Below are 16,787 nucleotides of genomic sequence, written 5' to 3'. Positions count from 1 at the left end.
TGTTTCATTCCTTTTAGATTTGACCTGTTTTTCTTCCTCCCTCGTTCTCTCTCTCTTTGCAGATTAAGGTAACTTCACTGTAACTCACTTTGTCACAAATTATTTTGTTTTCTGGGTTCAAATTATATTATTATTATTATTATTATTATTGATATTGAGGACACACAGTTGTCGTGAGTTTATGTATAAACTTTTCATTTTACTGTTGCCTTTTGTTTCTTTTCACTCTTGTTAGAAAAATAAAGGTTTAGAATTGTTTAGGATATGATGACTCATTATTTCTCCAGTTGAATTGTTAAAATCTTGACATACGATACCAAAACTCTTTTCATGATCACAGCATTTATTTAGAAAAGCTTTCACTGTAAAATGGCAGACACTGGACATCACAATATTGAACAAACAAGTACACCATGTTTTTTTCTCTATGCTATGAGCAGATTCATAGAAAGACATCCACAATTACAGTATGGTAAAGGCTTTTTAGTCTGTAAGTACATGGAGAAAAACAATTGGCCTCAATATCAAAACATGCATGTAAGCCAAATGAAAAGTCAGTTTTTGTTTATAAATCAGTCACCCCATTCTTGGCTATTATTGTCATTCTAGCTACTTGCTGGATAATTGTCCAGTGGCTTGTTCTATGACTGAAGTAAAAGGCGAAAAAACCTCTGAATCAAGTTTGGGAATGACGGGAAATGTATAAAAAAAATCCACATTTAATGAAGCTTCAGGCCAAATTAAATATTTTTTGTTTAGCTAAGAATAATCTTTATTTGCAGTGAAATAGCCTTGTTCACAGTCAACACCGAAATCAGTTATATTGCATACTGACCAAAACTCATTGGTCTGAAAAAACGGAAATTTCGAACTGACAAGTGGAGAAAAAGGATTTGATATTTTGTCCCTTGAAACAATATCCAATGTTTTCTGTGCTCTGTATGATACAATGTGCCTTAGTTTCAAAAAGAAAAACAGAAAGCTCCTCAGTTACTCTGTGCTTCAGTGTTTGCTCTCTTAGCTACAGTATCTCAGTGTTTTTGTAACGCTTTGAAAATTGTGCTAAACAGTCAAGTCTGCCTGAGAGGAAGGCACCGCTCAGCTCCTCATTGTCAAAAAGCCTCTGTGGTCTGACAATGATGTTGCATTTCCTGTGGCAAAACAAAGGAGCATTTGTACATGAGCACAGCAAGAATGAAGGAAATGTAGTAACTACATAAACTGGCACATAATGTTGCTTTGAAAATGTCCATAGTCAAAAGTCCTTTATGGACACTAAATATACAGTTTTATGGCACAGAAGTGGCTTTTTCCCATAGTGTTTTCACAGCTCCATGGTTTTTAGCCCCACTTTGCAAAGACAACTTTTCAGTTGTGCACCACTTCACTAAGGGTTTAACAGCAGGTGGTGCCATTTCTCACAGCATCTGTAAGACAGATCACAAATGGTGACATATTTGCTGCACTTTTGTAACCGGACTCCCTCTCAATGTCTTATTGTTTCCAAAATGCTAATGTTTACATGTGAGAGGAAAAGCGTCATGAAAATAGATGGAAAGAGTCATCCTGACTTGTTTAGATCCAATCAACCAGACAAATTTTAAGAGGAATGTGCTGTATTTCAAATGTACTGTGGTATATTTCTGAAATTTATGACTTTTGTAAATCTGAGTTTGGGATTATAGAATGCACCTTCAATGTGACAAAATTGTATTGTACTGACTGTTACTGGACACAAACCCTGGCAACCTCAGTCATAAGCTTTTCTTCAATCTAAACATTTCAGGCTTGGGCACAAGGTATGCTACTTTAAATTACCATGGGCTTTGTGTTGCTGCATCCCTGCAGACCAATATTTGTGCCAAGGTGTACTGAAGGAAACTGTCCATCTAATAGGCTCTATCAAGACATTTTGGCACTTTCTTATCTCCGCCTAACTCTCTGCCTCCCTCCCTCCCTCCCATTTTATCTCAGACCGTGGTGACAGATAGCAGAGGATTATAGACTTTCTTCCCATCAGCAGACCTGGTCCCATGAGCCAGTAGCTCCTGTATAGTGATCCAGTTGTCCAGGATTCTGCGACTGCGCTTCTTCATGCTCCTGCGGTGACAAAGCTCCAGGATGGAGGTGGATTCTTGCTGGTGTGTCATCCCCTGCTGTCCACCACCACCACCACCACCGCCGCTGCTGCTGCCCTGGTCCTTCTCGCGTTCTCTCAGACAGTCGAGACGGCTCTGCATCATGAACTCCCTGCGCCGCCGCTGCTCGCGAGCCTTTAGCAGCTGCTGCTTGCGCTCCTCTTTGCTCCAGTAACGGCCCATCTTCATTTCACTCACAGCATCATCATCTGTTGTCATGCCACTGCGCTCTTCTCTGATCTTCATGGCACGCGCCTTCAGGAGGCGATCCCTCACGGGCCGTTTGGCCACGTAGCGTGAGCCGTCACTGCGTATCTTCACCTTCCACTCCATACGAGGGGAGGCAGGCAGCAGTGAGGGGGGTAAGGGTAACGCACCTGGGGCCTGGGTAACATCTTTACATGTACTACCCAAGCTCATCGGGCTGGCGTCGCCTCCAGGCTCCATGCTGCCCTCTCTGGGAGTCTCTCTGAGACCACCAAGCTGCTCAGAGGTGGAGGGAGACCTCAGCTGCATGCAGCTCAGGTAGCGATGAGGCGGCTTTGTGTCAGTTTGACGACGGGACAGGTAAGGACTGTTTTCTGCACTGCGTCCACCAGACCTCTCCGCTGTCCCATTGGCTTTGGGGTTACGTCTCATCCCTCCATCTGAGCCCCTCCTGGTTCCTCCATCCCGGGACAGGGACCTAACTTTAGCTCCAGGGCTAGATGTCTTTGCCTCGGCTGCTTTTCTGTGAGTGTGAGAGTAGGGTTGGTTTAAGTTTTCTTGTACCCCATCCCCTCTTTCGGCCCGGGGTCCTCTCTCTCTCTGCCTAATGGAAGTTGGAAGCTGCATACCTGCTGAACACAGAGACTCTCCTCCCTCCAGACTCTGTGTAGAGGGTGAGGGATACTGTTCATTGACCAAAGGCGTGCTTCTGCAACTTTCACCTCCAGTGTTATAGGCACTCGTACTGTCTTTATCTGAGCGCTCCCTCTCTGGAAGCTCATTGATATCTGACAGAGCGTGGTGACAGGACTCCTCACTGACCAAAGTACCACTAATGTCCAAGCGTCCAGCTCCAACTCCAGCTCCTGCACTTGCTCCGTTCTTGTCCTCTAGAGGCCAAGCCTTCAGACAACGCTCCCTCAGCTGCTGCATCTTCTGCGCCCTCAGTATGTTACGGCACTTGAACTCCAAGTGGCGCAATTCCTCCTCCAGAAGGGCCATCTCATGCTGCGTCAGGCTCTCATTCCTATTCACATCCAGTGGGACACCCCCTTCCTCTTGTGCTGGCCCCTGGCCTCCCAGTAGCAGCAGACCGTTACTGTTCTTCTCATAGTAACACTTGATTTCCAGGAGCTCTTTGTACCTCTCACACTCCTCCTCAGTCAGCCCAGGCATCATCATCCTCACAGGATCTGCCATGTAGGCCCTCTCCAGTCGCTCCATCTGTTCCAGCCCTCCCCCATTAACACAGTCCAGCCCATAGAGGGAGTCAGTACTGAACTGGAGGTCCTGGGAGTGCAGCAAGGGTGGAGTGTCCCCTCTACCAGACAAAAACTTGCGCATGCTGCCAGGTGTATTGGTGGCGTTTGTATTGGAGGCACTAGTGTGGTCGTCCCCCAGGAGGTCGTGTTCTGATGACTCTTCATAGCGCGTGCTTTCATCTGTCCGGCCCACCCCACTGTCCAGCTCCTGGCTGTTGCTCAGTACTGTCTGGAGCAAATCAGGTGAGTCCCGGCTCATTGAGCGACCATGACAGCCTAGTGCACCTCCACCAGCGACACTGCCAGGTCCAGCACCCAGGAATGAGGCACTGTTCCTCACTCTGTGGCTGTTGGGCAGATGGACAGCGTTGTCCAGTGGCTCCAGGTCCAGCTCATCTGGATCCAGCTGGTTGTCATTCTGACAGGTAAGGGTGACATTGCAGTTTATTGTTGAAGAGACAAATAAAAGACACAGAGATTAGAATAGAATAATATTATTATTTGCTATACATATAACAGTTTATGTTAACACAACAGTTTTTTTTGTCAGTTTAAACTCGCATTTACGGATATGGCCACTTGGGGGCAGGCATAGACGGACTAATGAACAGGCTAATTGGACACATTGTGCTCCTGGTCACCTGATGAATATAATTCCAATATTCACTGTCATTTTAGCTCTGCTTTGGTCTTCACCACCTCTTGAGGAAACTATCTGGCTCTTTAGCTGCTAAATGTTACACCATGTTCAACAGCTAGTCGCTAACTTCGTCTGCCGGCCAGCTGGTGCTGTGCAGGTAAAATACAATGGGGATTTAGAGCTGGCTGCTTTGTCTGCAAACAATGCTGATGAGAGCAGTGAGGGTGAACAAAAATAGTAAAGTTGCAGGCTGGAAAACAATAAATAATGAGCTGAATGACACTAAAAAGCTGCAACGCGCCGAGGGGAACGACCAAATTAGACTAATTGATTGACTATATTGTCCACCTCAGTGGAAATTTGTCTTTGGCTTCTCCCAAGGTACAGTAAAAAATACATACACTCTGCATTACACAATACACCATTAAAAACATACAATATATACAACATCCAACAGTGCAAATAAGTAGGTAGCAGCAGATAGATTTCATAAATACCAGACAGGACAAGTGTTCCCTGATACAGTCGTTTTGTATTCAATACCTTTATGGCAAAAGGAATAAAAGACTTGTATATGTTTCAGCTGGCCATTGGGATCCAGTGGCTGGCCCTTTGCTTAATCACTGTGGGTTCAACGCGTTCACATTAAACCAGGTCATTTGTTCCATTGTTAGTGTAAAACCACTGATTACAGCAGTTTCAATGTCGTCTGCAGGACATTTCTACACTGTAAGTAAAGAGCAGTATTCCTTTCTGTCACTAGATGGAGTCAGAGCAGTGTGAGATTTTAACACCATTTTATGACTGCAATAGTTTTTAGTTTTCATTGAATGAAATGTCCATGAAATAAAATAACAACTTGGATCCAACAGTGGCACATCTAAACATGATCTACCTGATGGTAAGAAGATGAGTTTCATAGTTTTTGTCCATGCAGATGGTTCCAACTATTAGAGATGAATAGTGCTTGATATTTCATAAGAACTGTTGTTGTTTCTAATCTATTTACTTTGCTGTTTTGATTGGCATCCACTCAGAAGATGATCAAATATCATGCAAATACTTGTGCCCAAATTAGTAAACAATTCACTCCTCCAAGCGCAGTTTATCTTGCCTAATTGGTTTGATTCAAATGTGGACTGTGTGCAGACTGCAAGATGAAGTATTGATTATCTTCATCTTCATTCTTATTCTTTAACAACCCCATCAGCTCTCTCTCTTTCTCTCCCAAGACAACAGATCAAGCTTTAATCTCTGCTTGTGCATTTCCCTCTGATGACTCTCCGGTCTGCCCTCTCTCACTTGAATCTTAATGTGGGACCGTGGCTTAGCAATATAAATCTTGCCAGCCTCTCACAGGTACTACTTGTGCTCATCTCTCCAAATACAAGGACATATTTAAACACAGGAGAGGTTATTTGGGTGTATGTGTGTGTGTGTGTTTGTGTGTGTGTGCGTGTGTGTGTGTGTGTGTGTGCGTGTCTTTGACTTGGACCATTTTAATGAGTGCCTTTTAAATCTGCCCTCTAGCTCTATACAAATGCAACCAGCATACAGATTCTTTGTATTCACACACACGCTCTGTGTGTGTGTGTGTGTGTGTCTCCATCTGCAGCACATTTTTATAACCGTATGCAATGAAAATCCATTTTGTTGGGTCAAGTTGTGTGTTTACAAGTAATTTGGCAGAGGTGTGTTATTGAGGGGCGTCTGGTGTGTGTTACAATGCCCTCATATCTGCAGGAAGAGTGACCTTGAGGGAAACAAAACGGTGCCACATTAGCACTGTGAGTACAAGCACTATTTGTCTTCATGTTATCTGTGTTCTCATCATGTTTCTGCACCTCTCTGCTTTTCTGCCTCCTTACACAAGTCAACTTGCAGGATGGGACAAAGCAGAGAACCATGTTCTTTCTCATTTCTTTTCTGTCTGTTTTGATTAGATGATTAGATTAGATTAGATTAGATTAGATTCAACTTTATTGTCATTGCACAGAGTACACGTACTAAGACAACGAAATGCAGTTAGTATCTAACCAGAAGTGCAAAAGAGCAGTTAAAGTGATCTTAAAGTGTTCTTGTGTCTTTAAATGTTAATATGGAGTACTAGCCTGATACATCCAGAAATGTAAAACAATTCCTTTCTATATATAAAGGGAGATAAAGGGAGAAGAATGTTTTTTTTTGTGTTTTTTTTTTTAGGTCAGTATTCTGACTGAGCGTTGCAGTGCTCCCTGAAGACTGCATATCCAATTTCCTCACCTCTATCTCGGGCCGTGCAAGGAGCAGGGAGACATTAGTGCTGTCCTCTCTGGTGAGAATAGCTACCGCCTCCTCTCTGTCCTGGATGTCCACTCCATTTATCTGACAGAGAAAGAAAAGAATAAAATTGAGCTAATGTCAGATAATGTAAGACCCTTTTCCACAAACGCTAGATTCAATTAAATCACTCAGTTGAGGAAATGGTTTTTCTTTAGAATTAAACACTGAAAAAGAAAAATCTCTCTTTAGCGTAAAAGCATGGGTAATGATATTCAACCTCTTATGAAAGCATTCAGAATAAATGCTGCACTATGAGCAATTTCCTTTAATAACGCTGCATTAAAAGTGACGTGACTCCAGCTCTATTGTGGGTCATGGGTTATCTAAGAGAGTTTAATGCATTACATAACTGGAAAAAAAGTTGAAAAAAAAAATGGTATAAAAAGTAGTTTGTTGGTTTAAATGTTGTCGTGAAGAGATAGACAACCCTGTAGTAGAGATAATAATGCTTTCAGTATAATGCGGTATACTATTGAGGAAAGCTGCACCTGTAGTATTCTGTCTCCCTTGCGGATGCGGCCATCTATTGCAGCAATACTGTTTGGGTTCACCTGGGGGGGAAAAGAGAAGGAGGATTTGTTTTCGGAGTGGGAAGAAATGAGAAGGATTTATTGAAAATCTGATTTCATAACACCGTCTTCACCTCTCCTACATATATTCCCAGGTCCTCCTCATCATCGGTTCTGTAACACACTGTCAGCCCGAGTTTATCCTGCTGACGAGACTTGTACAATTCCACCTCCTAGTGCAGTTAGAGAAAAGTTAGAGGCTGTCAGACAGAGAGCGGCGGGGCAGCTTTCTGCAACAGAGTCTGAGTAGCTAATGGGCTCTCACCTCATACTCCAGCTCATCCTGCCTGTCCACTTCATGCTGAGTGATATCGAAGTAGTCAGTGGGGTCATAGTATACAGGCTCTATAAAGCTGAGGATGAGAATATTCAGGATGTAATATTTCCAGTAATTGAGGCAGTTAAAAAACTTCAGATGTGTGAACAGAATGAAATGGACTAGAACCAAAACGGCAGATGAATTCTGGTCTGACAGTTGGAAATGCTGCAGAGGCCTATTATTCTACGCCCACTCACAGTTCATTGAGTAGATATGGCTCCAGTAGCGGTGGTAGTGGAGGGGACGGCGGAGGGTCGGGTGGGGGTGGAGCTCCGCAGGGATGCTGGCTGCTCTTGCCCAGAGTCAACATATGCTGGAAGCTGATGTCTGTTTGGGTGCAGCTGTCTACACAGTCGGCCATGCCCATGGTCACTGGCATTAATCCTCCAGGAGCCCCTGCTAGGCCCGCCCGTCTGCGGGACCCCCGCCTCAGTATGTTGGACAGCACGGGGTCCCGTATGTCCAGGGTGGGATCCCCGGAAAGGCGGGACAGCTCCTTCCCATTCACCTGGAAAACCAAAAATTAGTCAAGATCAAACGGTGGGGGAACGGGGCAGAAGAGAAGGAGAGTAAATTGAATGAAGGGGGAAATCGGTTCAAGGGGAAAGATGCTACAAAACGACCACATCGAGTTTCACCTACATGATACTGAGAAGCTGCAAAATACCTCAGAAATAGACAGAGATTTGGAAAATGGGCAGCAACTGAGTTTCATGTAGTGAAAAGATAAACTAGAAAGATGCTGACATGAATAACGAGGAGAGGAAGATAGGAGGATAGACGGACAGGAAACACATCAGCAGTTTTATCAGACAGACAAGGTTAGTTAAACACAGGGAACAGGAAGGGGGGACTACAGCTACACACCTAAAATAAAGAGGGACTGAGGTCAAGTTAGTTAAAACTAGAAAAAAGAACAGTTCAGCAGACATATACGTGTTTAAACTATCACAGGGCTGATGGTGTTTCTACAGGAACACAGAAATTTAAAAAAAAAGGTTTATATAAAAGATCTGAGACACCACATCACATGAAGCAGCAGAGCAAAGAGCTGTATACTAAAACCTTTAATCGACCATCAGCATCGAAAGAGCACAGCATGTTGCTTATATGACCCTTCTGTGGAGAGAAGGAAAGAAAGCAAGGAAATGGCGGCATTAGAAAGTAATTACAACTGTGAGTGGTTGGAAAACGTTAAGGGGTCGTTGGGAACCTTTTTTTTTTTTTTTTATAAAGGAAAGTACCAAGAGGAAAGAAGAAAGCACAAATTCAAGTTAATGGTCACACAGATGAAAATGAGTTTCCTTTGTACATTAGTTTTGTATGCTCATGTCCTCCTGAGCACTCATCTTTCTTTTTGTGTGAATTAGAAGTGGGTCCTCTCTGCAAATATATTTAAATGATAAAACTAATCAATATTCTGGAGAAGCTGGTTTCATTGTGCCGTCTTTACTGAGTGAAGCAGGGGGAGTGTCACTCAAAACGATTGTAATATAATTTGTTCTGGGACCTCAAGATTTCAGTCCTTTTGATTGGGAGAAATAAAACATTTCTAGCTGAGACATATTTGATTTTTTTCCCTCAGAGTTCCCTTCAACTCTCTGTGGACACGGACAGTTCGTTTAAATAGTTCTGAGAGATACAGAATAAATAGCTCTCATATATACAATATGTATCACCAGTCCTTTAATGACTCTCTGCTGTTGTTGTAGTCAAAAAATCCCCCCCCCCCCCCCCCCCCCCCGCCTGCCTTCAAATCAGAGCAAGAACGGCATTAAAAAATTAAAGAGTATTGAAAATAAATCAGAAACAGTCCTGGTCAAATCAAACAGGACTTGGAGGAGAAGGATTCATTGAGTAGCCCATTTAAAACTGCTTTTAGCTTTGGTCCAGACTAAAATATCTCAACAACTACTGGATGGACTACCACGAAATTTGATAAAGATGTTGATGTTCCCCGGAGAATAAATCCCTAATGTCCTTGGTGATCCCCTGACTTTTCCTCTAACGCCACCAGCAAGTCAATTTTTTTCTTTTTTGGATTTACTATGACAGGGACAGTGAGAGAGAGAGACAGGAAAGTTATGGAGGAAAGAGAGGGGAGTCGAATTCGAACCTACATGGTATGCGCTCTACCAGGTGAGCATCTGGGCACCCCCAAGCAAATCAAATTTTAAATTGAATACTTTGTATGGTTTTAGCACCAGTGGGTGCATCTCATTGGCATAGATTAGTTAATGTTTTCAGAAGAAAAAAAAAATGGGTTAAAATGTTCATCATGAAGACTAAATATTTTGTGCTTCCTGTTGATTATCTTTGGGGATTCTGAAAATACCTTTGTTTAACATTGCTGGATGATTATCCTTCAGGCAAACTCATTTATCTCTGTGACCTGAATGTAGGCCTGTGCTAATGTTAATAAATGAGAGGCACAAACCAGGGCTGGGTTGTTAATTAGCAAATGCTAGTATGCTAACACACTAAACTAATTTAACAGTGAATGTGCTAGAAAGCATTACCCCTGCTAAATATTAGCATGTTAGCATTGTCATTGGGACCATGTTAGCGTTTAGCTCAAAGCACTGCTGTGGCTGTGCTGTTCAAAATTGAATTCAGAACCATTCTTTTACATTTCTTATGCATTTTTAAATAGTCCAGTGTTTCTGCAACGTCCACCAAGTTGCGTTTAAGACTTTTTACGACCTAATGTTGTTTATGTGCCAGTGAGAATCACAGCCAGTAACTGAGCCAGACAGCCTTTGTAGAGTCTCATTCAATTGCTGACCTTGGCTGTCTGCGACTCTCCACATCTTCACCACCCTGCTTCGTTCTCCCACTCCCTCTCTCATCTCTTGTCCCCTTCCAGTAATTGCATGTCAAATCAATGTTCCCCTGTGCAGCCAACCACAAAAACTTTCTTGCCACATTCAGCCCCTGTCTACCCCCCACCACCCTTTTTTTTTTATTTGGTTCTCTCTCATGCTGCTGTAGCACCACCACAACTGCCCCTCTAGTCTATCTTTCCTCCTTTGTCATTGTGTTTCCATGCTCACATTCATTTCCCTCTCTGTTCTCTTACCCTCTCTCCACCCGTGCGCACTCTTGCTTTCTCTCTCTTTCTCTCTCTCTCTCTCCCCTGTTTTCTCCAGACTCTGGCTTTCTTTCGCTTGTGCTGCCTCAGCAGTTCTGTCTGCTCTGTCCCTTCCCTAGAGATGAAAACTCACACTCCTCTGTTTCCATCTATTTCAGCCCGTCCATCTCCTCGTGTGTGCCTGTCCCCCCTCACACTAATGTTCCTTCATCAATCCTGCTGTCTCCCTCTTAATGAGCCTCTTCACTTGGAGACAAATAAGATGCTTCCTCTCTACATGGCCTGTTGGTGATGAAGGAATTAACCCATTGTAGTTTGCATGTTAGATTAGAGAAAAATGCACCTTGACATTCCTCACTAAAGTGGATTTTTATTTCAGCGCTGTGTGCTCATGGCCAAACTCAGCAGGATCAGAGAGGGGCTTATAGGAAGCTGCTCCATGGTCGTGAGTGACAGGTATGAATACTGAGAGGGGGGGGGGCTTCTCATTCATTATCAATGAGAGGTGCTGAGATTGCTTTGAAGACGACTTCATGCAGGGTAATGGTTGTTGCGCGTTAGGCAGCTCTTCGCCTCTGACTTGATGGAGAATCTATTACACTCTTACATGTGCTGTTCTCTATTATCTCTGGGTTAGTAGGTCATTACATACAGCTGCTGTTTATAAGCTGCACAAGCTATGCAAATAATGATGCCACTGGTGCACACCCAATCCCCAGACTCCATCCTTATTCTGTATATTTGTGTTGAAAATTAGAGTTGAAATTCAGAAGAAAAAAAAATAAAATAAAAAATAGCGAAGCATCCAGATTCACAGCAGGGAGTGGGCGGTGGTGGTGTCGGTGGCTGCGGAGCTGAGGGTGGGGATGGGGGGAAAATGTGGGTAGAGATCAAAGAGAAGCAAAAAGTTCAAAGTGTCGAGAGAGACACGGAAGGAGTGCACGGGGAGAGAAGAGAATGGGAGGTGAAGAGGGGGTAATGATGCAGAGAGAAATGTAGAAAACAAGCTTTCAAGGAATGTAATGCAAATGTAACTAGGGAGTGAGTCTGGCTCTGGGTTCAGCACTTGCGTGTAAACATACACACAATGGAAGCCGATGTGGAATTTAACTGGTTGAGGCATAATTAATTTTTATCTGAAAGCCCTTTAAAGAGCAATTTAATCTCATGTGCTGTACAACAGGCTGAGATGGAAAAAAAAAAAAAAAAAAGCGGGGGAAGGAGACGACTAACTCCACAATAATAGGCTGCACATTATATGAAAAAATACACAAACAGAGTGAAGTTCTCCCTTATGATAAATCTTTTCCTCCCAGCATCCCAGGGTTTTTGCTCATGCTTACATCTTGTTCGTGCAGAAGCTCCTGCATGACCGTTACCTGCCCCCCAAACATATTGAATTCCACTTGTTCGGTAATTGATTTTTCTCATCTCCCATGCTTTGAAGGCTGGAGCAGTCGCCTCCTCAGAAAATCAATTAATCTGGAGACGGAGTTGACCTACTCCGGCTATAACCCCTGTTGTTTGATATCAGCGATCTCATTTAAATATACAAGCCTATTATAAAGTGGGAAGATATTGATTTAAATAGCAAAAATTCTTTGAAATGATGGTGGTGAAGCTAACAAATCTCAGTGGGAGTATGGAGAATATAAATATGGATAATTTGGCAATACATTCATTCATATGGCCAGAATTGTTGTGGTGGTGATGGAAGAACAGCGAGGAGGTCTGAGAGAGAACATTTGAAAGATTATACAATTAAAGTGCAGAACACAATGGCAACATGTCAAAGGCTATATGACCTTACAATAACGCCCTCCACCCTCTTTTTTTCCATCACTCCTCTGCTATTAAATGAGAGATGAGGGTGACCTCCTCTCCATCAGTAACCTTTCTGTCTCATCTCCATGTCAGTCACATGCATCAGAAGTCTGCAGGTGGGAAAGATCACGTACCCAACTGACTCACACACACACACACACACACACACACACACACACACACACACACACACACACACACACACACACACACCAGCCTGCGCTTCACCTGAGAAAACAGACACACCCTTGACATAAAAAGCAGCTGACACGCCAAAAGGTAATGAGCAGTCTGTGAGCTGACCTAATTAACCAGCGTTAATTGTTTCTTTTTTGCACCATTTGAAATGAAGTGAAATAGAACACAGAACCCCCCCATTCAGAATTTACAAGCCCTGTGTTAACATTGTTAAGTGCTTTATCACACACTGTAATGTAGCTCTAAGCAGATATAATGTCTTTTTAAGTGTATATTGATGAGCAGCTTTAACTCCTCCTGTGAAGCATCCATAATCAGATGCAGGTAAACAGATAAATAACGACTTTAAAATCTAACGCAGTTTTACAACATATGTCTTCATAAGAGAAGTTAAAACTATTGAAAATATTGCACAATAGCAAACTTAAAATGTCTGTACATCTACTTATAACTACATTGTGGTGTGCTGTTAATGTATTGTATGTATTGACTGCGTCTTGATGCTAAATACAGGGAGTTAATAGGGAAGAAAGGGCAAAGGGGGAAACAATATTTGGGAACATTATTATATCAGCAGAGTAAAGTGCAATGACAGAATGCAAATACTGGAGAGTGGACAAAATAACAGGAACAGATGACATTATAATGCAGTCTAATGCAGTAAAATAGCCCTGCAATACATGATGAAATTTACATAGTAATGTGCAGTGCAGTGCAGTGCAGACAACAGGTTCTTTTACACCACATCAGGTGTTTCTTTTATTTTGTCCACCTCCGTGTGGGTGTGTGTGTGTGTTCACGTGTCTGTCATTCACACACACTCGTCCAGCTAACATCAGCTGGTCATTGTTTTATGTTGATCCTCATCTTTTTTTCTTTTTTGTTTTTTTTTTGCCTCTTGTGACTGTCAGCGTGTTTCTTCATGTCATTGTGAATAAAAGCACATTAGGTTTTGTTTAATGACGCCGGTTGCCATGGAAACAGCCTCCTGCTTTACAGTGACAGGGGAGAGAAAAAGAAGGGAGCGGCTGAAGGGCTAAGGGGGGGGGCTTAGGTTTACTGCGTGTGTGTATCTGTGTGTGTGTATGTGGAGGGGGGGGTCAGGTATTCTGTGAAAAGCATGTAAAATGCAATAACTTGCTCAAAATGATTCGCGCACAGGTTCACAGCTGAGTCTGTATTTCATCATACGAGCAACAATGTGCCTTTTTAATTCAGGCCTATAGGAGGCAAAATTGATCAGAAACATGCCAATGGGTGTGTACCAACCACCAGCGTGGAGCGTATGTGAAGCAGAGGCCCGATGTATAATGCATGAGTTTTATTCCTTTGGCAAGAGAGGCAAGTGTTTTGATATAGTCAAATTTAACAGCCGGGTTTTCCTGCCTGATGTTGCTGTAAGCTGTTTAATGCTGTATTTATTGTCTAAAGGCAGACACAGTTAGTAGACTGAATCTAATTTGAAGGTTTAATTATACATGTTAGTTAAGAAAAACAGCTCGAAGCTGCAAACCTCTGAAGGGAAAATACACAGCCTGGAAAGCCACAAAATGTGACGGGAAACGTAATTATGTCCTCTTTTATGATGATTTTTTTTTTGATTGGGGCACCTCCATCTTTTGCTTGGCATGATCTTTGGATTAATCAGCCATCTGCACAGCAAGAATTGTTGTGTTTGTAATCATTACATGTGATAACTGAGATTGAATCTCATGGACAAAACAGCATGTTGTCTGTGATTACCTCTCGGCTGCCTTCAGTATTTTGGATCTTTTGCTTTATACATTTCTCACTTCTTTTGCGGTTTCACAGATACCAGCTCATGCTTCATATATGAGACCTCCAGGTTTTCAGCGAATATACCCTCATTACAGTGCACTAGTCAACGTGTCTCACAGCCAAGGGCTCTGGCTCTGGTTCAGTACTCCATCTGCGTTTGTTCTCTCTGTCTCATGCTTCTCTGCTCACAGCCAGCAATGTCGTTTCAGGCTTACCAGACCACAATATATGCAGACTTGCTGCTCCACCACCCCCATAGTATCTGATCCACTATTCTACACAGCTACTACGGCTTTGCATACAACATGACACCTCCTCTGCATGCTTAAAATCATGCAACATGCATCTCCTCCCTGTCACTGTTCACTCCACTCATGGGCACACCCGTCTGGAAAGCATGTGCAGGTAGCGTCTGACGGAGCTGAAAGTGCTTCTGGGATGACAGACTTCTAGGGACACAACCTTCAGGCGTAGTTGACCTCGCATAGCCCCGATCAGTGGAATTATTTGATTTCCACTTTAAAAGACTTTGACCTGCATGCAGTCAGTGTCATTACTGCTGACCCCTGTTAGATAAGGTCACTGATTATGGAATTACGGGCCGGCTCTGGTTTTATGATCACCTCCCAGACGGCACACACACACACCGACTCGCTCCTCGTCTTCATGCTCTCAACCTCAGATATTTGTGAAGCCATTCAAGCCTTTCTATTCACCCATGCTCAGCGAAGCGCTCAAGTCAATTACCTCTGATATCGGAGGGAAAACAGCAGAAAGAAAAAGACTGAAAGAAAGAAAAACAGTCCGACTTTCCCTCCATCTTTCATTCTCCTACTTTGATTTCCCAGCTCGACTCATTACCGTGCCTCTATTTGTGCTCGGTCTCTCTCTCCATGTTTTCCTCTCTCTCTCTCTCTCTCTCTCTCTCTTGGCATCGCCTCTGGCACCAGATGCAGCCCAGTTAACTGGCCCGGACCCCAACTCCAACATGCAACAGAGACCCAGCTGTGGCTTCTGGTGCCACAGATACTAAAAGTGTTGCACTGCATGCCCATGAGTGCTGATCATTTCTCATGCTTAGTAAGCATGGGACTTATTTTGGTCACCGCGTGTATCATCAGAGTCGCCGAGCAGGAGCTTCCTTTAGGCACTGCACAGCCAGATGAGCTTACTCACATACAGTCTGTGGTCCCAGTTGGCAGGTAGTACTGAGGCTGTAACCGTGGCAACCCCTCTCTCCCATAACACTTTAGCCCAGCTATAACAACCCATCCATCCTGCTGCCTCTGTGGCTCTGCACCACTCTACTTTTCTCCACGCCAGCATATCTCTCAATCTTATGCAATGTAGCTCAGCTCTCTTCTCTCTGATCATAATCATCATAATCACCGTAAAGTATCATTATCATAAGTACCGGTATTATCATCACTAAATGACTATTTCGATACAGCAATTTATAGCCCTGTAGTACTAGGTTGATTTATTTGTGTAAAATCTGCACAAACAGGAACAAATCTGGTAAAAAAAAATAAAAAAATAAAAAATTTGCAGAGGTCAGATGTTTCACATGATCCGGAGCTTATATCAAACCCATCAGTCGCGTTTCATGCATTCACTGGTTTGATTACCTTCATTCATTTTATTAATTGCTCTATATAATATTATGATCATGTTTTAATTAACATGTTATTATATTATGTACTAATGTTTTACTTTAACTACTCATAAATTAACTGATGATGTATTTTTTTGGCCTTCCCTGTGTAAATAAAGGTTTGAATGAATTTACATTCATATCTATAGAAATATAGAAATAACTGTGGTTGATTAATGCAAAATTCATTTGAGAGTAAAAACTGGTTATTAGGAATTTCATATGTGAATGATTTGGGGTAAATGAGTGTGTCAGCATGATGAGACTCTCTTAATTTGTCCTGCAGACGGAAGCATGTGCATTATCGTGAGGAGTGTTTTGAATTTGAGTCATTCAGCAGCATCACTGTAAGAAAGGAAAGTTAAGAGAGAGTGGCAAGGGATACTTTAAGGAGAGGACACAAAGAGATGCTCTTGCCTGAAGACTCAAAAGACAGAAATGGAAACAACTCAGACAGAGCGAGAGCGAGAGAGAGCGAGAGAGAGAGGAGACTGGAGACTGAGCGCTCACCTGGAACATGACCCTGTATTGTTCCTCAGGCTTTTGGACAACACACATGTTGCACCCCATTGTGACTTTTGACACGGTGGTGGGTCGTGCTGATCCAAAGTACTGCTCCAGATGACCAGTTCTCACAGCAGGACTCTCTCTATCAGGGTCTTTGTCTGTGGCAGTGGGAGAGCCCCACCCTCATTCACGGGGGTTGTGGTATATTACACTTCTCTTCCTTAGAGTAACACACAACACATCCCTGCCAGCGACGGATACACTGTTTAATTGGCTG

At 43.0% G+C, this 16,787-nt stretch overlaps 1 protein-coding gene across 1 annotated transcript; it reads right to left on the bottom strand.

Annotated features, from left to right (window-relative positions):
• Positions 1 to 1,970: 1,970 nt before the first annotated feature.
• On the bottom strand, positions 1,971 to 16,573 carry LOC111234999 (PDZ domain-containing protein 4-like). The gene is made up of 8 exons (XM_022763261.1): positions 16,514 to 16,573; positions 8,523 to 8,576; positions 7,655 to 7,965; positions 7,404 to 7,491; positions 7,213 to 7,311; positions 7,058 to 7,120; positions 6,510 to 6,611; positions 1,971 to 4,025 (listed from the first exon to the last, which is right to left on the bottom strand). The coding sequence occupies exons 1-8, from the start codon at positions 16,571 to 16,573 to the stop codon at positions 1,971 to 1,973; spliced, it is 2,832 nt and encodes a 943-aa protein (XP_022618982.1).
• Positions 16,574 to 16,787: the final 214 nt, after the last annotated feature.

This window comes from Seriola dumerili, unplaced genomic scaffold (genome assembly GCF_002260705.1).
Source record: "Seriola dumerili isolate Sdu_G_001 unplaced genomic scaffold, Sdu_1.0 BDQW01000468.1, whole genome shotgun sequence".
Taxonomy (NCBI): domain Eukaryota; kingdom Metazoa; phylum Chordata; class Actinopteri; order Carangiformes; family Carangidae; genus Seriola; species Seriola dumerili.
Note: the sequence above shows the minus strand (reverse complement) of the source record. Positions and strands in the feature narration are given on the sequence as shown.

Coding starts and splice junctions, on each gene's coding strand:
- LOC111234999 (XM_022763261.1), bottom strand. CDS start 16,573: ATGGGGTGCAACATGTGTGTTGTCCAAAAGCCTGAGGAACAATACAGG. Junction 6,612..7,057: donor AGGGAGACAGAATACTACAG/GTGCAGCTTTCC, acceptor TTTCTCTGTCAG/ATAAATGGAGTGGACATCCA. Junction 4,026..6,509: donor TTGCACGGCCCGAGATAGAG/GTGAGGAAATTG, acceptor CTTACCTGTCAG/AATGACAACCAGCTGGATCC.